General features: G+C 40.0%; 1 protein-coding gene across 14 annotated transcripts in view; it reads right to left on the bottom strand.

Annotated features, from left to right (window-relative positions):
• Positions 1-26,569, bottom strand: part of TRPM3 (transient receptor potential cation channel subfamily M member 3) — a 612,777-nt gene that overhangs the window by 225,462 nt on the left and 360,746 nt on the right. For 6 of the 14 annotated variants that reach the window (XM_086415481.1, XM_086415480.1, XM_086415484.1 and 3 more), the window contains exons 7-8: positions 22,847-22,921; positions 564-738 (exon numbers count right to left, since the gene is read on the bottom strand). The exons of 3 other annotated variants lie outside the window; for them this stretch is intronic. In XM_086415481.1, coding sequence (XP_086271607.1) covers positions 564-738; positions 22,847-22,921 — 250 coding nt within the window. The remainder of the gene's footprint in view (positions 1-563; positions 739-22,846; positions 22,922-26,569) is intronic. 5 more of the 14 variants (XM_086415483.1, XM_086415482.1, XM_086415486.1 and 2 more) reach the window with 1 other exon arrangement.

The raw sequence follows: 26,569 nt of genomic DNA on the forward strand, positions 1-26,569 counted from the left end.
AAATCTTGAAATCAAATTTATGATTACCAAAGGGAAAACATGGAGGGGGAGTGATAAATTAGGAGATCAGGATTAATACATATATGCTACTATACATAGAACAGATGACAACTGATGACCTACTGTATAGCACAAGGAACTCTACTCATTATTCTGTAATAACCTATATATGAAGAGGATATGAAAAAGAATATATACATATATATATTTATAAGGGATATACACCTAAACTAACATATTATAAGTCAACTATATTCCAATAAAAGTCATTGGAAAAAAAAAAAACAATTCCTTAGTGGAAGAAGGAAAATAGAAAGGAAAATGAAGAGGAAGGAGCCCATGTCCTACGGCCCCTCCATTCCCCTAGTTCTCTTTATCATCAGTGTGGACTAGTGTAGCTTTCATGGTATTTCCCACTTCATAGGACATTTAGAATATGTTCTCCTGCTCTTTCCAGCCTCCTTGTGGTGCCAAACCATCAATCAACTTACACACTCTCTTCCAAGCTTGGAACACAAGCTTAGCACTCATAGTTTAAATCCAGGGCCTGGCAAATTACCTACCCGCCTTCTTCTGAATATTTATGCCCAAATGCCAGGATATCGGATGCCCGTCCACTCCCATCACAGACAACAACTGGCACAGGAGGGGTGTCTCGAAGGTACTCCAAGACAATTGAGATCACATTGGGTCCTCCTTCCACAATTAGTGCCACCACTGGAACGCCTTGACCGATTCCTGCATTAAAAAAGGAAAAGAAAAGGAAAAAAAAGAGAAAAGAACACAAAGCCAGCAAACCAAAGAAACAAAAAGAGAAACAAAAAGCACAAACTAAAATTACTGAGCATGGGGAGGAAACAACATATGAAGGGATAACATACGGAGCAAAAATTTACAGAAAACCCTTTAGTAGAATTTTCCTACCAGAGAGTCCATTAGACTTTGCCCTCTCCCTGTAACTCCCAGGGTGCTGGGGTAAGTTAAAGTGTTGATGACCATACCTCACAGGGGAGGCATAGAGTGAGAAGGTGGGAAGGTTGGTTAGTAGAGGAAGCCAGTAGCCAAAAGATTGGAAGCTAAATGTGATCTTAAGCAAGTCTCATGTGGATCCAATGGCCAGTTTCCTATATGAAACATGGAAAGTTAAAAAAAATAAGTCACCTCCCTGAAGTTATCACAGTGCTAAGAAAATGCCTAAGTGGTTTTTATATTAAAGGCTACAAAAATCAGCTGGGGGTATATTTTAACTTGTTGAATCAACTGCTAGCTAAATTATGGGTCTATCTATTTCTGACCACAGGTGATCAGCTTGATAATGGATTTTTAACATATAACGGTCATAATAAATTACCCAGGGGATATAGCATCTGCCATTTGCGATTATTGTGTCCTTTACTATAGGGTGAGTTGCCAGGCACATGATGGGCAAACATTGGTTGAATTCAGCTGAATTAAGGAATTTCAGCTATTTACACTGAGTCAATAGACACTGCTGTTTTCAAGTAAAAAATTACCCTAACATCAGCACTTATGTATGTTCAATCTAACATAATAAAGAGAAGTACTGAAAACAAACGTCCATAAGAGACATAAAGAGAAAAGAAAGTGAAAGAAAAGTGAAAGTGTTAGTCTCTCAGTCATGTCCTACTCTGCAACCCCATGGACTGTAGCCTGCCAGGCTTCTCTCTCTGTCCATGGAACTCTCCAGGCAAGAATAGTGGAGTGGGCAGCCATTCCCTTCTCAAGGAGACCTTCCTGACCCAGGGATCAAACCTAGGTCTCCCTCACTGCAGGCAGATTCTTTACTATCTGAGCCACCAGGGAAGTCCATGAGAAACAAATTAGTTTTCAAGTGACACCTCAAGTTATCATCATTGGTGAATGAATAACTTCTTTTGTTCAATTTGGTGTCACGTTGTATTTTTTCACTCAGTATAGTTAGAAAAATGGGCAGTTCCATAAAAATGAGATGTTTTGTAAGGTACACAAAGCAGTTATCTTAAAAAGGAAAGAATCAGGCATTTGTACCATTTCTGTAAATATGAAAAACCCCTCAGTCACCTCAGTTCTTTCTCTTCCCCCTTCTGCTGTGGTATTTTATCTTTTATCAAGAAACTACTTCCCTATGAGAAATGAGTTTGATGTTTGATTTCTTGCTCCATTAGTAAAAGATTCTATTAGACTTGTGTGACCAGTTTTACTTCTAAAGTATAAGTACAACAGTCTCCTAGGGCCTTATCTCTTCTAAGTCAGTGTTTTTCATGGTTTGATTTTCATCTGCAAAGAATTCTCCAAAATGCCAGTTACACAAAGAAGAATGCTATTTTAAATTTACATTTAAAAAATGTAAGAAAATGACAATTGTTGATTAAGACAAGAAGCCAAGATTTCTTTTTGTTCCCGGAAGGAATTGTGAGAGAGATGACTCATAGTCTCATCAGAGTTTTCTGTGGATGGAAAGTTTTTGAGAATTAACTCTCTCAAATCCAAGAAGAGGGAAGTAAAAGGTCATGCTGTTCTCCTTTGACCCAGAGCCCTAAGGACTCAGACAAAATGGCATTTTAAAGCTCTGTTTTGGTGTCTATGAAGGAGACACTTTATCCACTGCTGTTGATTATGATTAAGTTCTTGTTGAAAGGCATGTTGAAGATTAACTTGAAATGTTAATACAGCATACTTCTTTTTGAGGAGAATTTTCTGACACAAAAAATACCCACTCCTATACAGATTTATATTCTAAAGTGCCTTGGAAAAGAAACTCTTTTCCAAGGTACATTAAAAGTTATTTTATAAAGCATTTTATGTTTAAACATAAACATATGTTTAAAGATATTTTATAAGGTATTTCCAAAGTACCATGCCATTTAGTTTTCTCCTTTGCTTTTCTTCAGCACATACTCCCATATTGTTTCATGTCAAGGGACAATACACCATACCATTTGTTTTATACCAAATGATAACATTTACACTATTTCTCGGATCTTCTAAGAGAGGCTAAATCCTGTTTAGCCTAAATTGGCTAAATTCTCATTCTTGAGCACTGATTCTATCCGTGGATCATTACTCCTACTCACAGACCAACTATGAGCCATTCATGGAGGAAGAAGTCATAAAATGGACCTTCTAGAATGTTCCTGATCTAGAGTCTACCAGACACTAGGCAAGATGTCTGGAAAATTCTCCTCTCTTTGAGAGGAAACACAGGTGCAAAGGGGACTTTCCTGGTGACTTTCCTTCCTCCTGCAATGCAGGAGAGCTCGGTTCAATCCCTGGGTCAGGAAGATCCCCTGGAGAAGGGCATGGAAACCCCCTCCAGTACTCTTGCCTGGAGAATCCCATGGACAGAAGCATGGTGGGCTACAGTCTATGACGTCACAAAGAATCGACACAACTGAAGCGACTGAGCACACACACATGCATGGGTGGGTGCAAAGGATCACTTTTCATGGGCAGAAATGTGAGCAATAAGCTGTCAGTTGTATCTGTCAATAAATCAAATTGTTATACCCTAGAAATATAGAAGCATTTAGATGGTCGTATTTCCTGTATTTGAAATGAAGCTGTAAGCAACTGAAATGAAGAAAACAACTATATTAATTCAGATATATATATTTCAGGGCTAAAAATTAGATGGAGCAAAATATCAAAACGTTATCTATTTTTTCATAAATTGAATATATCCAATATATCTAATGACTCCAAATTCTCTCCCATTTCCTTTAGATAAAAATTTGTTCCACAGACTATAAAAACCCTTAAAGCCTAAAATAAAAGCAGTTTTGATTTTCTTAGTTACAGGTGGTAGAGAATCAGGCCATGCCTAAAAATATGCTTTGTGTAAATTAAATGTGCCAATATATGGTAACATTAAACTTTTTTGTCAATACACACACAGATACACACACACACACATGCACCCCACTCTCATGTATTGTCTTTTTCTGAGAAAAGAAAATGATATAAAATAATTAGTAATGATCCAAAGTAATGGTCCTTAGCCTATTTTTTTTTGAGACAAGAATCTTTGAATACTTTTGTGATTCCAATGAAAGCTAATGATCTTTTTCCAAGAAAAACAAAGGCACATAAGGACAGTCACAAAAATGCTTCTATACAGTTTCAAAAGTTCATGGATTCCTGAAGTCTATTCATAAAACCTTGCTAATGGACCCTCACAGAGCCTCACCTAAATTAAGAACATTGATATACAGTTGGTCATCTGTATCTGTGAGTTTCACATCCATGAATTCAACAAACTGCAAGTCAAAAAAAAAAAAAAAATCCAGCAAGATCCAAAAAGTAAAACTTGAATTTGCTGGGCATTGGCAATTAATTTCATAGCATTTACTTCTATTAAGTATTATAAGTAATTTAGAGATGATTTAAAGTTTACTGCAGGATGTGCATAGGCTGCCTGCAAATACTGCACCATTTTATATAAAGGACTTGAGCATCTGCAATTTTGGTATCTGGGAGCTGGGACTGGAACCAATCTCCCGAGGATACTGAAGGACCACTATATATGCAAAGAGATCAGTTTGTGTTCTTTTATGAAGCTCACTGAAAGTCAAAGTGTTAGTTGCTCAGTCATGTCCGACTCTTGTGACCCATGGACTGCTAGGCTCCTTTGTCCATGGAATTCTCCAGGCAAGAGTACTGGAATGGGTTGCCATTCCCTTCTCCAGGGAATCTTCCCGACCCAGTTATCGAACCTGGGTCTCCTGCAATGTAGGCAGATTCTTTACCATCTGAGCCACCAGGGGAATTCAGTCCCATCACTTCATGGCAAATACATGGGAAACAATGAAAACAGTGCAGACTTTATTTTCTTGGACTCCAAAAATCACTGCAGATGGTGATTGCAGCCATGAAATTAAAAGATGCTTGCTCCTTGGAAGAAAAGCTATGACCAACCTAGACAGCATATTAAAAAGCAGAGAGATTACTTTGCTGACAAAGGTTTGTCTAGTCAAAGCTATGGTTTTTCCAGTAGCCATGTATAGATGTGAGTGTTGGACTATAAAGAAAGCTGAGTGCCGAAGAATTGATGCTTTTGAACTGTGGTGTTGGAGGAGACTCTCGAGAGTTCCTTGGACTGCAAGGAGATCAAACCAGTCCATCCTAAAGGAAATCAGTCCTGAATATTCATTGGAAGGACTGATGCTAAAGCTGAAGTTCCAATACTTTGGCCACCTGATGTGAAGAACTGACTCACTAGAAAAGACCCTGATGCTAGGAAAGATTGAAGGTAGGAAAAGAAGGGGATGACAGAGGATGAAATGGTTGGATGGCATCATTGACTTGAATTTGAACAAGCTCAGGGAGTTGGTGATGGACAGGGAAGCTTGGTATGCTGTAGTCCATGGGGTCACAAAGAGTCAGACACAACTCAGCAACTGAACTTAACTGATGAAACACATTGAGGCATCTGAGACAGGTTCTAGAAAAGGTTTTCAGACAAAACAGTAGTCTGGGGAAACTGTATCACATTGTTACTGTCCAGTTATATTGATTAACCAAACTTCCCACTGTCTATAGTTTATTTCTCCTCCTATCCTTCATGTCTTTCTCTTTTCCTTGTTTTTCTTTATTTCTTCCATTCACACTTTCTTTTCTAAATGGTATTTTGGATAAGGGACATTTTAAAAGTCTCTAGATAAAATAAATTTTATAAATCTGTAGCATATGACCTCATTAGTAAAGAAAAAAGCTTTTTAAAATATCAAGAATGGTATATTTTTATTAGTGAAATAAAGAAAGCATTTTGAGAATTCACTGAAGACCCACTGGATTCATAAGGACCACTACCAATTTATGCCCACAAAGGAAATAATATAATTACTATGAAGAGCTTCACAAATGTACTTGCTCATCTGAAACTACTGACTGACCATTCATAAAAAGCAGTTTAGATTTATAGTTTTTAAAAAATACAACCTTTATTATTACCAAAAAGTTCTCATTTTATCTAGGTCCCTCAGAGACTTTTTTTGGTCAATACTTGCTCTTTTGGTTTTGGTGAAAGTAGGTTAATTCCTTACTTGATAATAATAATTTTTCATTTTCTACCAGAACCAAGAACTTCTTAGAGATTTCCATTAGAATTTAATTTTAGAGCAACACAATGTTGCTTAATTAAGAAGAGGCAAGATGTTTGCCACACTCTTTATAGTTTTTGTAATTTTGGAACTAGAAGCATTATAGCCTATAAAAAAATGTGAGCTTGAGTAATGGACTTAGCAATCTAGAGGATTCCAGGTTGACCCAGGGCTTTTAAATTATAAACTGAGCCCCAATTAATGGTTCTTTGCAGAAGATAATCTTTTAGACTTTTGTCTCATTTTGTTATACCTGCTATGCAGTTCAGCCTGGGCTACCAATAATTCAAATGTTGTCAAAATTGGCACTAAACAAAGACCAGGTTGGGTACTGTGAATAAGGGAGGTGGAAGGGATAGAAGAACGTCTTAAAATTCCAAAAGAGTTTTTTCCCCTTTCTATTGACATGAGACTATAATCTATGATCAGTTCAGCCACATGTAAAAGTATTTGGTGTACTGTAGTGAAATTCTTGGACAACTAGAATTTTGATCCAACTAAATTAATCCTTTGGTTTACTGTCAACCTTACTGTATATGACCTAAAATGACAATGGGCTCAAGGAATACTGTATTTTTTGTTGGAAAACAGTTTATTATTTACATAATGATGGCACATAGAAGATTGATATTAAGTCAGTGACCAAAGCCACACATCATGTGATCATTATAATATAGGTCATTTAGAAAAGAAGCTTGAAACTTTACATGAGAGATGACTTCTTGAAGATCTTAGTCACTTTGAGACCAAGACAGGGTTGGGTAGACATTTCTGTTTACCAGATAAAACTGTTTAGCAGTAACATGGACACAGTTAACTCACTGGCCTTGCCAGTTCTGGGATTATGTGATTCTTAATGATTCAGAAGTTTGTCAAGAGAATTCATATGCTTTGAAAGTATGCACATAGTGAGAGTTTGTCAATATAGTTTATGCTGCACAATTTTAAATTTATATTAGTAAAATCTGTACATTATTAAAAAGCACTGAACAGATCCTCTTTATCCAACTTCTCATTTGAATAGTCTGGTCTTGGATTCAATGGTTGACTCAACCAATAGATATACTGGTCACTGTCTCCTATATTTGGATTATAAAGGGGTGATAAACTCACTAAGCCACTAAGGTCTTGTAGTTTACAAACAGAACTTTATACAGATTGGGGGGTGGGGTGGGTGGCAACAATTACTGTAGTGATGGGAGAAGAAGCAGTTAAGCTATTAGTATCTACCTGATTTTAATAGGCACCAGTATACTGCCTACTTGAGAAATAGTGACTGAAGTTTGCATAACACTACAGCTTTTTATAAGTATTGAATAGTTTTAGAATTAGGTTTTTGCTACCCTTAATGCAACTCTTCTGTGGTCTGGAAATTCTGGGATGGATTTGTGAAAATTAAATAAAGCTGGTAATCAGCTATATTTGACAACACTCGATGCTATTCTTGGTTATTAAGTTTAAGGTGCTTCTTACAATTAGGAAGTTTACCAGAACATGAATATTCAGGTATAACTGTAGAATATTACTCTACAGAAAATAATATTTTAATATGCTTTTTTTCCCCAAAATAAACATGATTGGAAATCTCTGAGCTACTAAGGAGCAGCATGAGCCCAAGAAAATATCTAGGGATGATATAAAAAAACGCACCTCATTTTAACTAGAATGTCTCTTCAGTCTTCAAAGGAAGCAGATGTTTTAGATACTGCCTTCATGTTTTGGAGATAGAATACATTATCTATCCAAGAGAACAGAACTATAATTGGAATGTGCCTGATCTTACTTGGAAATGGGTAATAAACCCATTTGTTTTAACAAATCCTGACCATATACTCAATTGGTAAATGCGAATTCCAGTTCAAACCAATGTCATGTATCATTATTATTACACTTTTTTGTCACTATAATTCTGCACCTAAATGGATGCTTAGAAAATTATTTGGAAATATAAAATACGGCACAAATTATTAAGAAGTCAGAAGAAAATCACATGCAACAAGATGCTTCACTGTTAGACATTTGATCTAGTCTTCACCTTTGCCTGTCCTTAACTATATTGAAAGTCCTCAGATGCTCTTTTCTCAGTGTGAGGACCCTGGCAGGAGACAGTAGTTGGGGGTCCTTTGTAAAAGAAAAATTGGGGATGGAAGAGGTTCTTTTTTTTGAGGTAGGGTTTTAAGAGGCAATATTCAAGCCTAACTTGGGTGTAAGCATACCATCTACACGGTGTCAGGTAGGCCTTCGTTTTAGAGCATAACTGATGCTCATGTGGGAAGCCTGATCACCAGTCATGGTGACTCCTTTGCTTCTCTCACTCACAAGGTCTATCAAGGAACTTCACTCCAACAGCAGACGGGATTTAGATGGCTTTCCAAGAGTTCTAAGTCCAAAGGCAGAGACAGTGATCACACACTCTGAATACCCTTGACTCCTGGAGAGGGGCACTCTCTTCTACAAGCCAGCTAGGCAGGGGCATTGCTTGCTCCCTCCCTGGCAATGTGGGCCCCAAGACTGGGGTTCTGCCTTGATTTCAGTGAAGTTTTCTGGAAGCACTTTGTCATGCAACAGCACCACCATCCCAGCCCTACACTCTGGAAGCCTGGCCCTGTCTCACTCTCTCAGATGACACTTTTCTTTAGATCACAGGATCCTGTCTGGAACTGGGCTGAACCTGTCCTGTCCTGATCTCCACCTCTGATTCTCAGTTCCACAACTGCCTCTACCTTCGCTTATCTGCTGCCTCCTGTTGACCCCCACTTTCCGGCTCAGCATGGGTCACTCTCTTCTATTTTACCCCCTTACTACTAAAAACTTTGACAATATGTTTACACAAAACTGCTAACATGGTAGCTGGAATTATGCAGAAATGCATCTTGATATGAATTGATAAACCAAAAATATATTTTAGAATTCTACACACGTCTAGTACACAGAGTTGGCATACAATTCATAGGGTTGTTTAGAGTGATAAATTGAGCTATTTGTAAAGTACATAGAACAGAGCCTGGCACTTACTGAGAACTATGTGGTTAAACAAACACAACAGTAAAGATTCTTATTTATATTTATTAGGTGCATAAAAGGTTTCTACTTTAAATGTATAAATGATTCATGAAGATAAATGTACTTTATGTATTTAAACCAAAAGAATGCTCAGACAAATAATTTGAAACACACTTTTCTGAAGTCTGAATATTCTCTCATGCAGACCAATAATATGCTTAGGAAGCCCAATTCCTTTATCTTGTATCCAAAACACTAGAAGTCTCTGCTTTGGTGTAGGTGATCTTTCGTGTCATTCCCCAAATGCTTTCTACCAAGGGGCTTCTCCTCAGTGATTCAATCAACTTAAGTCTTTCAAATTCTGTGGGTTGGATAGAGATGTAAATGCCAAGGAACAGAACCCATAAGTTGATTTCAAGGATATTAAATGCTAATAAACAAACTTAGCTTTTGACTTAGTCAATGGAAAACAGTTATCCTCTCATGGCCAGATAGCTCTGACTGAAATGTTCTGCTATTAATGTCTGTATGTTTTTAGGACATCCAAACAACATCCCATGTGAATCATTTCAAAAGCAAGGGAACAGCCAATCCCAAAGGCTATAAGGCAAGTATTACTTTCATAAAAGGAGAGCGCCAGCATTATTTTCTTTGAGGCCATTGTTTGCAGGCTGAATGTTTTAATGTAATTGATCTAAGTCTACAAGGAAACTCACTCAAACAAAGCAATAGCCTTCCTAGTTTCTGCTCTGTTCAAAAGCCACATCAAAAGGCATTCCTTGCCTTCTCAAATATAAGGTAATCAAAGTGGTTCTAACTCATTTTACTTTTTAATTCTTTGCCCACACTCCCCTATAAATGTGCCAGGAACCAAGTCCACAGCTTGTACAAGTTCCATTGGCTTCTTGGCAGAATTCGTAAGCAGCAGAGCAGCCAGGGGAATTATGAATTGAAAAAACATGGACAGACCTAGCCCACAGTGCAGGGCATACCTGGGTAGGAGAGGGAAATGGTAAGAGAAAGGAAAATATTGCTGGTAATGGCAAAATGGCATATTAATTTGCCCTTCCAAAATAATTTTTAAAAATCTCTCTGCATCATTTGAAGGAGTCTGCAATTACTTCTCCCTGGTCTAAATGTGAAAAGTTTTATTCTCCCTTTGAGGCATATTCTTCTTAACTTACTCTTTCTGGAGAACTTACATGCATCCTGCAGTTCCCAGGTTCAAAGACAAGTCTACCTTATGCCCCCCTTTCACCCCCCACCAGGCAGAACTAACTATTCTCATTGTGTGTTCTTATAGTGTTTATTTTTTTAAGAAGCCCATGCCAATGGATATTCTTTATAAATTTGTCAACAAACTATTTTGTTATAAAAGAAAAAATTCTCATAGTACCTCATATGCTGCTGCTGCTGCTAAGTCACTTCAGTCGTGTCCGACTCTGTGCGACCCCAGAGACGGCAGCCCACCAGGCTCCCCCGTCCCTGGGATTCTCCAGGCAAGAACACTGGAGTGGGTTGCCATTTCCTTCTCCAATGCATGAAAGTGAAAAGTGAAAGTGAAGTCCCTCAGTCGTGTCCGACTCTTAGCGACCCCATGGACTGCAGCCTACCAGACTCCTCCATCCATGGGATTTTCCAGGCAAGAGTACTGGAGTGGGGGTGCCATTGCCTTCTCCATATCTCTCATTAAATTCCAAGTTTGGACATCTCTTTTCTCTCTAGGTCGGTTAATCTTTGTATCCACAGCATATCAGATAGTGTTCTACATGCGGTAGTTGCTCACTAAAATTTGGGTACAGAAGGAAGGCAAGATACTGAATCTCCTCAAGTATATCTTGATTGCTCATAGATTAGACAACAATGTAATTATTTCCATAGAAATTTTCAAATCTTTTATGATATAAACAAGTTTCCCTCAGTCTGATTTCAAGGCACTCCAATCTGATTTAAATTCTCATGAAATCAGGAAGTGAAGTGAAATGAAAGTCACTCAGTTATGTCCTACTCTTTGCAACCCCACAGAATTCACCAGGCTGGAATACTAGAGTGGGTAGACTTTCCCTTCTCCAGGAGATTTTCCCAACACAGGAATTGAACCGGGGTCTCCTGCATTGCAAGTGGATTCTTTACCAACTGAGCTATGAGGGAAGCCCTCATGAAATCAGGAATTATACCAATGCCCAGTTTCTGTGCTTTTTAGTTTTCCTTGGACTACTGAGATTGCTTTCTGATTTCTCTGCCTCTTCAACAAACATCACATAACTGCTAGTTATCATCTGTAAATAGTCTTCTCTGTTACTAATCTTCAGTGGGTTCCCAATGCTTATAGATAAAGGTCCAAATCATTTTGCATGACAGACAAGGCTCCCTGTATGCTGGACCCAATCTTTATTCACAGCCTCATCTCTCCAGAACTTTCTGTTCACTCTGATTCTAGTCTCATCTAGACTATCTTCTCTATCCTCCATCTAGGATTATTTTAAAATATCTCTTTGCTGCTGCTGCTGCTGCTAAGTCGCTTCAGTCGTGTCCGACTCTGTGCGACCCCAGAGACGGCAGCCCACCAGGCTCCCCTGTCCCTGGGATTCTCCAGGTAAGAACACTGTAGTGGGTTGCCATTTCCTTCTCCAATGCATGAAAGTGAAAAGTGAAAGTGAAGTCGTTCAGTCATGTACGACTCTTCGAGACCTCATGGACTGCAGCCTACCAGGCTCCTCCATCCATGGGATTTTCCAGGCAAGAGTACTGGAGTGGGGTGCCATTGCCTTCTCCAAAATTTCTCTTTAGCTATCCTAATTTTCAGAGAGGATTATCTCTCCCTACTCTAGATTTCATGAGGAGGAACTTTTCCTAAACTCATCCTTGGGTTTCCTATGCTCTTTTACTCACTTGGTAAATTGAAGAAGAATAATTGGATTTGCTCACTCTTCTTTCTCTTGGCATCTTCTTGCCTGCAGGAAACCCAACATCTCCCAACTCCTCCAGTACTGGCCCTGAGGATGTGTGCAGTGGATGGGGGATGAAGGCTTACTGTGGAATTCTGCATAATGCTGGTGAGTCAATAAACCCACTTGGTCAATAGTCTAAAAGTCATGTCTGCTAACTTGTCCCTCAACTAAAAATGATATTCTGTGTTCCATCAACTACTTCTTTTATTTCTCAAAGTGTTTAGAACTCGGATGAGGAAGACAGGTGCTATTTATTGTGGACCCTTATAAACTCTAACTCAATCTTCCAAGTCCAGTTCAAATTTTACTAATTCCTGAGGCCGTTCCTAACTCCCTGAGGCAATATTAATTATTCATTCCTTGTAGTCCCATTGTTTAGTTTTTTATTTTTCTACATATCCTTTGGCATTTTAAAAATTCTGTTTTGCTTTAATGAAAGTTTCATTCACTATTGTAAACTCTTTGGGACAGAGACAACATTCTAGTTTCTACAGTGCCCCACACTTAGAAGGCAGTTCAAATAAATGCTTGTGAAATAAAACAAAATTAGAAAGTACAATGCCTAGGGTCTATACCTTGGGACTACTGCTGCTGCTAAGTCGCTTCAGTCATGTCCGACTCTGTGCGACCCCACAGACGGCAGCCCACCAGGCTCCTCCATCCCTGGGACTCTCCAGAGGCAAGAACACTGGAGTGGGTTGCCATTTCCTTCTCCAGTGCATGAAAGTGAAAGTGAAGTTGCTCAGTCGTGCCGACTCTTAGTGACCCCATAGACTGCAGCCTACCAGGCCGCTCTGTCCATGGTATTTTCCAGGCAAGAGTACTGGAGTGGTTGCCATTTTCTTCTCCATACCTTGGGGCTAGCACACCTGAAAAGAAGTGACTAACTAAATAGGTTGTTGTAAAGAGACTGAGTGTCATATCTCTATACTATTGATGAAAACTGCTGAAATAGAGATGACAGCCATTTAAATGGTCCCTGGTGTTCTTTCACAGGCTTTTACCATTGGCCTCAGTGGTGGTTAGACCTAGACGAGAACATGCTCAGTAACCTGGATGAGTGCTCACAGTTTGGCTGTCCATCTGGATTAAATTTGGAAGAGTCCAGATTCTTACTTATTTCTCAGAATTGGACCTAGCTAGAGTGACAACACAGAGAAGGCAACGGCAGCCCACTCCAGTACTCTTGCCTGGAGAATCCCATGGACAGAGGAGCCTGGTAGGCTGCAGTCCATGGGGTCGGGAAGAGTCAGAAACGACTGAGCGACTTCACTTTCACTTTCATGCATTGGAGAAGGAAATGGCAACCCACTCCAGTGTTCTTGCCTGGAGAATCCCAGGGACGCTGGGGCCTGGTGGGCTGCCATCTATGGTGTAGCACAGAATCAGACACAACTGACACGACTTAGCAGTAGCAGCAGCAGAATGACAACATGTCCTGGCCACTGGGTAAAAGGATGCAAGGTTTACACTCTTCCCCTTGCTGGAAGAATGTCCATAATAGTTATTACTTCCTCTGGCTGAGATGAATAGGGAACTATATGACTAAAGCGGAAACCTAATTCTGTCTCTGACGTGATGGATACATATTAGCAGCTATGCAGCTGTAGACCAGGAGTGACCTTCATTTACCACCCAAGTTATTGTAGTTATTAAGATAACTGACTGCTATTATCATGTATGAGACAATGGAAGGGTACTGATTATTTGGGATTTAATATTGATATTTAATTCAATTTCTGACCAGCAGTTGGGAAAAGCAATACATTTTTATTTGATTATCTGGCATCTTTTCCAAAAGATAATGTGCTCAATCTGATCAAAACTTGACTGTTAGTAAATTCTCAGTGAGAAAATGGTGATAGTGTCATGGGGAACCTTCTTTCTTCTGGTTTCAAGTTTCCATGAGGAGGGAGCTCCATTTGGGTGACTCATCTAGCCTTCTGTCCTTCTCTTACTCATCTCCACATATATAATTGAGTAATCTGGTTGAGGAGAAGGCAATGGCACCCCACTCCAGTACTCTTGCCTGGAAAATCCCAGGGATGGGGGAGCCTGGTGGGCTGCCGTCTACGGGGTTGCACAGAGTCAGACACGACTGAAGCTACTTAGCAGCAGCAGCAGCAACCTGGTTGAAAAGTCTTTCGGTGAGGAGGATTTATCATCTTTTTTCCTTTTCCTCCATGGACCAGTGCCTGTCAGTGATATTAGTAAAGTTGTTTCTGTAGACCCAATTTTCTTCTCTGGTTGGCTGCCTATGGGCTGAAGTAAGCAGGCAAACCCATTTGGCCCTCACACTAAGTCATTATCTCCAACTACTTCATCATTAATAAAAGTGATATTTTGATCTCCATCTGCTTGACTCTAGTGTTCAACTCTCAATTTGAATCTTGTCCTGTCAAGAGTGAGTTATAATTTACTGGACTTCCTCAAGGTCCAACATCATGAATCACAATGCTGTTATTTCTGTTTCTGGCATTCATTTTGAAGCAGCATTTAACAAATTTGAGCCTCTGGTTCAAGTTTGTGAGCATGATCTTATTTTTCAAATGCAAATAAAGCCTTTTCTGAAGACAATTTTTCCTTAATGTCCTTATAGTTCCTTAAAAGGAAACAACAACTGCCACAGATTTTAAAAAGCTTATCAAAAAATGGAGCCCAAACAAGGTGCTTATGAATTTCTGGGTTGCAGTGAATGACTATATGTAGTGAAGTCTACTCAGCCAACTGACTGAAGGCTCTTTCCCCCACAGGTGAAGGAGCAGCTAGAGCTAGAGCACCCACCAGTTGCTGGGCACTCAGCCAGGCAGATTGTACATGCTCACTCAATTTGCTCACCAACTCTATGATAGAGGTATTATCATCCACATTTTACAGTTAAATGGAGGCATTGAGAGCAAATTACAAGTCTGAACAGGGTTTCAAACAGAGGTCTGTTAGGAAATTCAGAGCCTGCACTCTGCATTCTACTTGGCTTGTCTCTCACTATGGTGACTATGTAATTTATCATACAAAAACCAGGGCGTTCTCGTAAATGAAGAGGTCATCATTAATCATTTCTGGGGGATGAAAACCAGAACTATTTAGTTTTGGACAAACCTATACATATGATCTCTCTAAGGTTTCAAATGAAGTTCTAGCAGATTTTTTAAAACAGATGCCAATTTCAGATATTTAGAAAGGAGCCTGAGTTTATTCACTGTTTCTTTGCTTGCCTCTTCCTGGCTTACAAAAGCCACGACTCACTAGTTGCCCCTCCCTGATTCCTGAGATCCAGTTTCTAGTGCCATCTAAATAAAGCACAGCTGTTCATTATCAGAGATATTTCTTCCTCTAGACACAAGCTCCAAGGGAGGATTAGATCATTAAGCAAAGGAAAATAGCAACAACAATATCAGCAGCACCTGCATAAATCCTTTAGGGGGAAATGATCAATTTAAAGTTTTTCTCATGTTCTAGCATATCCTTGTTGGTGCTGGAAATAAATCACTTCTTTTCTCTCTTATAAATAAATGCCTCATTACATTCAATCTCTTATGCACACTGGGGTATCGTGATGAGAAATCGGATATAGTCAAAACCTAGGGGCATGCAGGGGTATTCTGGGTCCTTAATCACTGGAGGTGGTTAACCTCATTATCCTACTCTGTCAGGTTGGTGGGAAGTAGCCACTTGGCTTGGAGGAGGAAATGGCAACCCACTCCAGTGTTCTTGCCTGGAGAATCCCAGGGACTGGGGAGCCTGGTGGGCTGCCGTCCCTGGGGTCGCACAGTCGGACACGACTGAAGCGACTTAGCAGCAGCAGCAGCCACTTGGCTTATTACTACTGTTGCCATGAAGAGTCATTTGACTGCAATAATAAGTGCTAACTTATTAGGGTTAGCACTTTAGGGTTATCCTAATGTTTTATATATATATATATAAAAGAGTGTGACACTCAAAGGACTGCTCTTAAAACCCTGATTCTAATGTGCAAAGAACTAGTTTGTGCACTGAAAATTATCACAAGAAAGGGTGGGTGGAAATGCCCATTTTTCAGTTCTTGGCTCTTCTTACCATTAGTGCCTTCTCTAGCAGGATGGCTATCAAACCTAGCATGCTCCAGAATCACCTCGAGGATCAGCTAAAATACATTCTGATCAGTGGGTCTAGAATGGGACTTGAGGATGTGCGTTTCTTTACCAGCTGATCCACAAGGGAAGCCTGAGGATGTACATTTCTAACAAGTTCCTGGGTGATGCTATTGTTGCTGGTCCAGGGACCACACTTTGACAACTACTGTCTTCACAGTGCAGGGAGTGGAGACTCTGGCCTTTGAAAAGAAGTGAAATCTAAGATGTGCCCCTTGGAGTAAATTAACATGAAAGCCCCTGCAGTAGTACTGAAATGTCCTTGTTATATTTCCAATAGTCTATTAAAGTCTAAACAGGAGTCTGCAAACTTTTCCTATAACAGGCCAGACAGCAAATGTTTTCAGCCTTGCAGGCCAGGTGATTTCTGTTGCAAGTGATCAACTCTGCCACTACAGCACAAAAGCAGCCTGAGATGGTACAGGAAAGAAGGAGGACTGACCTGGCTATGTTCCAATAAAGCTCTGTTTACAAGGTAAATAACGTGCTCGTTTTGGCCTACAGGCCATAGCTTGCCAACCTTTGAGTAACTAATGTTAAAAATGATTCATATAAGGCAACATCTGTTAGTTTGCTAAGTCCAAGTATGCCTATGATCAATGAGAAACCAACCAAGTTGGAGACCTATGTCAGCAAAGCACTGACATACGTTCTCTGTATCAGCTGCACATGGTTGGTAGACTACTGCCTACACTGGAAAGTAGGTACTCTTCTTGCAATTCAGCCCCTACAACCAACTATTTAAAATCCAATGGCTCAGCACTTCACTCTAATTCAACAGGAGTTTCACTGAACTGCTGGAAATTATTCATCTATACTTAATATATTCTCTACTTGGTACTTTGCTGAAAAGTCAATAATAATTGAGTTATTAGTTAATTCATATTTTGTTGCCAGGAATGACTGGCAACATTCCTGATGATCAGTCCCCAGGTCTCTTCTTACTTGTCCTGTCAATAGAAGTTGACATGGTTGGTCGGTCCTTCCTCTTGGAAATATGTTCTTTGCTTGGTTTCCAAATAGCATTCATCTCTGGTTTCCCTTTCACTTAAGAAGCAGTTCCTTCATCTCCTTTGCTTATAGAAGGACTGTCTTAAACCTTGGTTCTTGATTCTCTCTGTCTTGTCCTCTCCTCACACACTGTCTTGGTGATCTCATCCACTAAATGGTTTCCCATACCATCAACACATGGACAACTTCCATCTTTATGAATCCAGGCCAAATATCTCCACCAAACTTGAGTTTCACATAACTGTGCTTCTCTTTCAGTCTCCACACATGCTATGAAGCATCTCAGATCTGATATGTCCAAGTTAAGCTCCTGATATTGTCTCATCCCCACCATCCCCACCCTCACAGTCTTTTCTACTTGGGAAACAGCAACTCTATTCTTCTAGCTGATCAGCCCCCCAAACCTGGAGCCATACCCCATATCCACTCTTATGGTAAATCTTGCCTGCTCTACCTTCAAATCACAGCTCAAATTTGACCACTTCTCACCTCCTCAACTGCTGCCACCCTTAGTCTAAGCCGCCCCTGACTTTTGTCTGGATTATTGTCATTTTGGCTGGCTTTTCTGATGTCATTCCTGCTGCCAATTTGGATGACTGTCAACTCAGCAGGTACAGCAATTCTGTTGAAACATACAAGACCATTCCTTTGCTCAAAACTCTACAAGTTCCATTTGCCACAGAGTGAATGTGAAAGTCATAGGTCTTTCTGTCCTCTCTGGCTCTTGTTCCCTCTTTGGCCTCCTCTCCAACTCCCTTCCTCCTCTTTCATCCATATGACCACACAGGCTTCCTGATGCTCCTCAAATGTGTTGCTCACGTTCCCACCTCTGTGCCTTTTTATTGCTGATTCCCCAGCTGGAAATGGTTTCCCCTAAGACATCACATGGATTTCTCCCGCACTTCTGCCGAGTCTTTACTCAGATGTCTCCTTTTCGGGGAGTCTTCCTCTCATTCTACTGATATTTGCAGCCCCTTCCCTGTACTCCCCTTTCTGCTTTCTCTCTCTTTCTCTCTCCCCAGCACATTTCACTATGAAATACACTATGTATTTTATTTATTTGTTTTTTGTCACCTTCCACCCAAATGTAAGCTCCATAAGGGCGGGATTGGCACAGACTTCTGGTCTGACAAGGCTGCTGTGAAGTGTGCCTTGGGGAGCTGAGTCTGGGTCGGCAGAGCCCTGGGCATGGGGATGCCAGCTTCAGCAAAGATGCTGCTGGCTTTCCTCAGCCAGGGAGCACCAGAGCCTTCCACCTGGGACCAAAGAGGCTTGGACAGTCACTGTTACCACTGGTCACCTTGGCTGAGGGAGGTTAAGAGGCTCTTATTCAACTCTCCTGGTACACCATAAGCATTAGAGAGGAGGGGTAGGGGGAGAGAGAGAAGGGAGAGTGGGGTGGGGAGGGGAGAGATGAGAAGAAAGAGGGAGAGATGTAGGGGGAGAGAGAAGATGGGGGAGGGAGAGAGAGAGGAAGCAGGAGGGGAGAAGGGTAGAGGCAAGAGGTATGAGGAGAGAGGGGAGAGAGAGGAGAGGGAGAGGGAAGGAGAGGGAGAGGGAAGGAGGGAGGTGGAGGGAAGGGAAAGAGAGAGAGTGTAGGAGAGACATAATAGATAAAGATTAAATTTACCAAAACTAGCTGGAAAGGGGACTTGGATTTATTCGAATTAAAGAAAACTATTATGTGACATTCCTTACATGCCCAACTTTATGAACAATAATTCATACACCCAACAACAGTTCTTATTACTTGAAAATGGAAACAAATAAATCAATGGAACAAAACAAACCCTGTTCCACGCATACCAAGAAAACAGGATAGAAGGACATACAGGGTGAAGTGAACTTTCCACTTCTCCCCAAACTCCCCCATGACTTCATATTAAATTCTGATGTGCAACAGAGTCAATATTCACTTCCTGTGTTGTTCTTTTGGGTGAAAGAAATGCTGCTAATGAGGAAGGGCTCAGCTCAGATTCGTCTGATGGCCAGAAAAGCTGACTCTTTAATCTTCACCACCCCCCCGCCTCACTGTTTTAGCAAAGGTGCACCTGCCTCATTCCACCAGGAATTGGCCAGAGAACACATGTGGACCCAGAGATGCCAAGGCTCATTAGCCAACAAGATCTGTTGATTCCTCTGCCTGGGATTTAGGACTTGAGTGTTTGCCTGCAGGGTTGTGGCATGTGGGACTGCACGGCTTGTGAAATCTGGCCTCCTTGCAGAACAGGGACAGCCTGTTCAGTGAGGGGTAAGAGTGCTTGTTTGCCTCAGCGATGGATGCCAAAAATACAAAAAAAGCTGCTTGCTTATTTGGCCAAAATGAGGGCATAACATCTCTATTTTTCTCATATTTTTCAGGGGTTAATGATCTTCAGCTACAAGTTTAAGTTAAAAGATTTATTTTATTCTGTTAAAACTTACAACAGCTTTATAACTGACATCTTGGGAGTACTATTTCTAGTCATTTTCCAAGTCTATATTAAATATAGACTTCTATCCACTAGTTTAAATGGCTTGAAATGATCCAAACACTATTTTGAAAAGGTGGGTAAATTATTTTAAATCCTGAGAAGGGGCTTTGAAAGGTCTTATGACAAGTTCTCTAGCCTGATCCGCCACTAGTGAATTAAAATCTCAGCCTGCCTTTTTTAAAGACCCCCTAGTGAGATACCTTATTTTCTCCAATTATATCCCACTGTAAAATTGTTGATTATGGCAGAAAAGTAATCAGTCAGCACAAGTTTTCCTATCTATTTTATGTTTGTCTAACTTTCTAAAGTTAACTACACATTTCTACTGAATGGTTGATACTAATCTAGACTGAAAAGCAGCCGTGGGCAATTATCATTTTAGGTAAGTGGGGAAAAATCAATACTTATTTCTGTTTCTATGTAAGTGGAAATAATGAAGCCATGTTGGCACTGGTTATCACAAATATGTATATCCTAAGACTATCTAAATCCACAAGACAGAAATGATTTAACCACAAGCACGAGTCAACAGAAACACAGTCAAATTTCCAGAATAAATGCTTTTATGCCCATGATAGTTGGAAGTATGCATGATGGTCTCTGCCTGTACACATTTCTATTTATTTATCCTCCCTGAGTTTAGGTATTACTGTTTTATTATGTGTCCTTTCTATATAGCTTGTAGTTTCTAAACATGTCTATTATATTTTTACAACAGGCTAGAAATGAGAGTTAAAATAAGGCCAGAAAATCAAATATTGATGTTTATAATAATTTATTGATCACCTACCTACATGGGCCAGGCACTGTGCTAGCTTTGCATGATGACAAAAGTGAGGATGACTCAGGCTCTGCTCACAGGGAGCTCACAATCTGCAGGTGATGGGGAAGGGGTACACACAAACAGACAACCACTCTGTCAAAGAGGCTGTGCTATAACACAGGTTTATGGAGTGCTGTGGGAACGTGGGTTATGTGGTAAACAGCTGAGTCTAAGACAATCACTTGGGGGTGTGTGTGTGTGTCTCGGGTTTGGGGGGTTCTGATAGGATTTCAGAGAAAAGAAGATTTTCAAGCTGAGATTTAAGAGTGTAGAATTTTGCCAGTAAGTAGAGTTGGGAAAGGCTGGAATTTCCACAAATGTCAAAATGGGACAAAAACACATCCAACAGGGTATGTCACTTAAGAGAAATTGCAAGTAGCTTGGAATGGGTGGGACATAAGGTCCACAGGTGTTAGGAAGGAGAAGAAAGCTGGAAAAACAGATGAAAAGATATGCAAGGTCTTCCAATCAGCCGTGAAAGGAGGAAAAGACTGAGTTCCATCAAGGAGGTTTATGTTATCATCAGAGGAAGCTGTTAGTTTTGCCAGTAAAAGGAAATGTTGCTGACTCAGACCAAAATGTCAGTCAAATATTTCCAACCCAAATCTTTCTAATCTGAAAGGCGATCTCAGCATCCTTTCCTACATTTAAGAGAACCTAGTAGATCTTATTAGAATGGTGGTCAGTTCCCCAGTTCAGACTCATTTGTTGACGGGAACTGTCCCAGTCCCAGAATAGACAGTTCCAATGTGGAATGAGGTCTTTCCTAAAAAAGACAGTGCTCCTAGCTCAAACTGGAAAATAAGTCAGATAAATGAGACAGGCAAATACCAAGAAACAGGTTTCACTAAAATGTGTTCTATTCCTTCAATATTATTCTTTTAACTCCGTGATTATCTTGACTGACAAAATGACTTCTCATTAAGAAGCATGGCAAACAGTTCAGCGTCACAGCTAACTTCCGTCAAGTCATTTTATAAGATGAACAGAGGGCAGATATCTAAACTGTAACTGTCTTCTTCACACAACCTATTCTTTGAAGGGAAAATTCTTTAAAAGTCAAAGAAAACTTCAAACAACATTCAGTTGACAGCATCAAGAAAATGGCAAGTTATTACAGTCCACAGTTAGCTGATCATGTATTTTGGATGGTCTTCTCCTTGAATGGTTGAGTCTGCCAGTAGTAATAATTTTCAATGATGAGGCTGAACATGTTAGAGCATCCAAGGAAGACAATGAGATGTTCCTGATGTATATGTAAGCTGCTCAGAGGAAGTTTAACATCCTTTTCAGGTCACTTGATTTGAATCCAGGGCTATCAGTCTATGAGAATCTAAATTCACTGCTTCCTACTTTCAGGGCTCCCCGGATGAAGTTCTGCTATAACTTTTACTTGTTATTTATCTCATGGAATAGTTATGAGCTCAGTGATGGAAAATTCATGTCATGGTTACCCGCAATGTATTGGATGATGGTGCAATGATCAAAAAAGATGCCGGTGATGACAATTGAACGTCCCTTTGCCTTCCCAGCCTCCTTCATATATTCTCAGGCATAGGATGACAAAGGGAAGTCCACGAGTCACATGAAGAAAGACTGTAGCCATGGGCACACGACCAGGAACTCCTCAATTTGTCTTCACCCCTGCCGCCCATGCCACCACCCCATCCTACTTCTTCCTGATCCTGTTCCTGTGAATTCCCCTACCATCTTGCCACTAACCACAATCCCTCCACCCAAAAGTTCTGCCAATGCTTAACCCCAACTGGATCAATGTTCAACCCACGCCTGACAGAGATTTCATGTTCAAACAGTTGTTGAGTGAAATCATGACCCCTAAACCCTCCAAGGTAACAACATTTTAGAGAAAGGTCCTTTTAGATGAAATAATGCTTCCTTATATGGGGCAAAAAGAGCAACAATTTTGGAATCCCATCAGCCTAGGTTTGCACCTGGCTGTGCCACTAAGTGGATAATAAAACAAGGGCTTAACTACCCTGAGATGCCATTTCATCAACTATAAAGAAGGTAGATAATAATTCCTACTTTGAAGGGTTTTTGTGACTGTTAAGAGAGACAGTATACATGAAAATGCTAGCACAGTGCCTGGAATATACTAGGACTTCAATAAATGCTCACTTCTCTCTTCTCCATCTTATGTGGTATTATTGGGATGATAAGTAATAGAGAGTAGTTAACCTCTGATGTGGTTGGATGTTTTAGAAGAGATAGAGATAAACAGCAGTCACAGGGAGGGATAGTGTTAGGAATGTGTAAAGGAAATTACTATTTCTATGGTTAATTTTCTTGGTTGGGGTTTAAGAGGAGATTCATGTTGTCCATTAATTATACTTACCAATTGGGTCTAATTGGCAACTACCCCAAAATGAATAAAACAAGCGGGAGTCAAGAGAGAAAAACGGCAGGCATCCTGTCAAAAAATAAAATCTTTGAAATTTCTACAAGCCAACCGTCACATACACATTTTATTAAAGCAGACTGATCGCCCAATTTGTAAATGTACACATGTGATGGCAACTCAGGTTGCATATTCAGATCTATGCACAGCATCAGACAGCACTCTGCACCAGCTATTCCACGCCTCGTTGCTCCTTCAGTTGAACAGGCCCTTAAAATAAACATCCCCTTTGCTGGACATATCCTTCATCATTCTGTTTCAGTCTAGGTAACTGCTATAGGAGTTAAAGAGTTAAATGAGTCAAACCATGTTAAGTGCCTATAACAATACTTAGCACTCAGTAAATCCTCAAGAAATGTTTGTTGTTGTTATACTAATTATACTAATAATATGTCTTCTGAGACCAAACAAGAAATGGATTCCTCCCACCCTCCTTTAAAAAGTCTTCTTATTAATTTCTAGAAATATGTGTCTTATTCTCACAAAATTAGCTACTTTTGACCTAAAAGAAGTAGTTTTTTTAGAGGCCAATGTACTTATTTTCTTTTAAAGAGGAACTGAAACCAATGTGTCACTCAACATACCTAATGTTATTTACTGAAGAGATCCCCACATTTCCCTCTCTTCTTCTTTTATCAGCCAAGAAAATGATTAATTAGAGTCATCTATTTCCATGTCTATCTGTCATATAGATTATATATCTTTATCATCTATCTATCTTCAAAAGAAGTTGAAGACATTTCATTATAATAGGTTTCCTACCAATTTGGCTATTCTACCCATTCTAGATAAATTTAGTGGTGAGTCATGTCTCTGGAATGGTAACTTATTAACAAGCTAGTTAAAGGCTAGATGCCTCAGGCAGGATCTCATTTCAAATCCAGGCCTCAGGAGAATCTGCCTCTGCCCCCTTTGCTCCTTCCCTAAAACAGCATTTACAGAGGGGCCCAGATCCTCAAGTGAGATCTTCCAGACTTAGTTTTCTTGGATCAAGTTAGGTTTCTAGAAAGCGCGCCAGTTGTTGTTGGTTGGGCAGGGAGTAACTAGTTGGTGAGAGGCATAGATGGGTCCCACCCCACTTTTCAGGGAACATTACTTGGTAATTCCTCAGTTTCTGTAACTTGGCAGAGCAGCTTTTTCATAACAATATTCCTTGAAGCACAAAATATAAGGGTTGGCTGTTCTGGATTCTCAATAGGTTGCAAAATAATAAACTAAGAGTAACTAATGTATGTTTTCCAAAGACAGTGCTAAGTCATGTCCGACTCTTGTGATTCCATGAACTGTAGCCTGCCAGGCTCCTCTGTTCATGGGATTCTCCAAGCAAGAATGAGTACTGGGGTGGGTTGCCACTTCCTTCTCCAGGGGAATTTACCAATCCAGGAATCAAACCCCTAAATTTACTAATTAGCACATTCCTGAGAACGGAAATTCAGCTTGGGAGCACATACCTCCCAAGGCCGCTCTACTACTCACTGTATGCAACAATTAGACCACTTGCTAAATACTATAAGCAAAACCTCAAAGAGTTGATGACACAAATCCTCCTGGAAATTTAACACAAAAGCACTTGTTTAAGGAACCCAGCACAAAATTGGCTTAGCTGCATCTTCCTGCAGACTGAACAGCACACTGGTATTTTTAATTTCTTTCTTTTTTTTCCCTCCACAGTTACCAAGCCCTAATGAGCAAAAGTTAAATGACATTTTAGTGCAGATCAACCAGATTTGTTGCATGGCTAAAAATGGAAATGTCTGAACATCTGCTGTCAGTTGACTGTGATTCCAATTCTCCTGATACTTCCTTGTTTACCCTTCAGGATGCAGTGGAGAAAATGGTCTCAAGGGGGAAAATGGGAGAATAAAGGGCTAAGGATTTTGCATCAAATAAGGTTGATATCCCAAGTGCCCTGCTTTATTCCTTCCTCTGGTGGCTGGAGAACCTTTTCTTATTTGAGGTCTCCTGGTGCTTTGTTAAAAAGAATAAGAGAAGTATCTCCCAAACTAAGGGGATAACAATGTTGAGCAAAGAGTAGCAGATTTGAAGTTTGGAGTCCTGAGTTCAGGTAAAAGTTGTGCCAGTTAATTCACTATGAATTTAGGTAGGACACATGACTGACCTTTTCCAAGTGGGCCTTCCTATCTGAGAAATGAAGGCAATGAACTAGATGAAATATATATGTATACATAATATCTATGATAATTTACAGTTATGAAATATAGAATATGAACATATGAATAGCTCTGCTTCTGCCCCATCTAATCTATGCATACATAATAAGTCCTGTTTATCACATTATATGATATTCTATCTTGATAACATTCTATTAAGAAGCTTCAATAAAAGGGAAACAATGAAACATCCATATCTTATCCGTATGATTTTGATGATCCTGTTTCCTAAAAAACAAACTAAGCCTAGTTCACATATAGACCTTATATTTGCAGCTGAAATTTTGCTTATGAAGATAGGGAAAACAATTTAATGAAAGTAAAATAAATGTAAGTAGACATATGCTATGCACTACCTTTCTAAATACTGAAAGCTTTCACCTGCATGGTGCTTGCAATCTGTTACCCTGATTCCATCTATCAAAATCTTCCTTGACCACTCCCCCTCCATAAACATTCCATCCAGAAGCTTTTGGTCTGAATTCCTGTTGTACTTCATATCATTCAAGGGCATTTAACACCTGCTGCTGTTCAATGCAGCCCTTTCATACTGAGAAGACATGGAGCACAACAGTTGAGGCGCGGATGCAGGCAGACTTCTTGGATCTGCCACTTACTAACAGTCCGACTTTGGGGGCTGTTACTTGTCCTCTCTTTGCCTCAGTTTTTCTTTTGGCCAATGGGAATAATAATAGTACTTATTTCACAGGGTTGTTGTAAGGATTAAATCAGTTATTTCTGGTAAAATTTTTAGAATAGCACTTGATAGCTAGTTATTGTTAACTTAATTACAAAACTCTAAGTTCTTCAGGTGCACTGCTGCTGCTGCTGCTGCTGCTAAGTCGCTTCAGTCGTGTCCAACTCTGTGCGACTCCATAGATGGCAGCCCACCAGGCTCCCCCGTCCCTGTGATTCTCCAGGCAAGAACACTGGAGTGGGTTGCCATTTCCTTCTCCAATGCATGAAAGTGAAAAGTGAAAGTGAAGTCGCTTAGTCGTGTCTGTTAGTGACCCCATGGACTGCAGCCCACCAGGCTCCTGCATCCATGGAATTGTCCAGGCAAGAGTAGTGGAGTGGGTTGTCATTGCCTTCTCCGTTCAAGTGCACAGTTATGTCTTATTTATCTAGCCACCTCTCCACTGTGTTGTATATTTAAGATATACAAGTAAATACTGGTAGAGTGACAGAAGAAGTATCAGGGGGAAATTAACAGGTAGTGATCACTATTTATTTTAGGTGACAGATTTTTTTGAGTTTTCCTTCTTGCCACATTTTGAAAAGCTGAAGAACTTTTGACATGTGTTTGTCTCCATATAAAACATCTTAAGAGCATAGTGGAGTCAGGAATATAGTGGGAGCCTTTTATTCCAGTGTGAGCATTACAGACAATATTCAGAGTGAAATGGCTTTTGACTGAGTTGAGTGTGAGCCTGCTCCATCATAGGGAGTAGGATCCAGGAAGAGGGGAGCTGGACTATAGGGTACCTAT

This window comes from Bos grunniens, chromosome 8 (genome assembly GCF_055505025.1).
Source record: "Bos grunniens cultivar Pamir isolate PY7600 chromosome 8, Bosgru_T2T1.0, whole genome shotgun sequence".
NCBI lineage: Eukaryota > Metazoa > Chordata > Mammalia > Artiodactyla > Bovidae > Bos > Bos grunniens.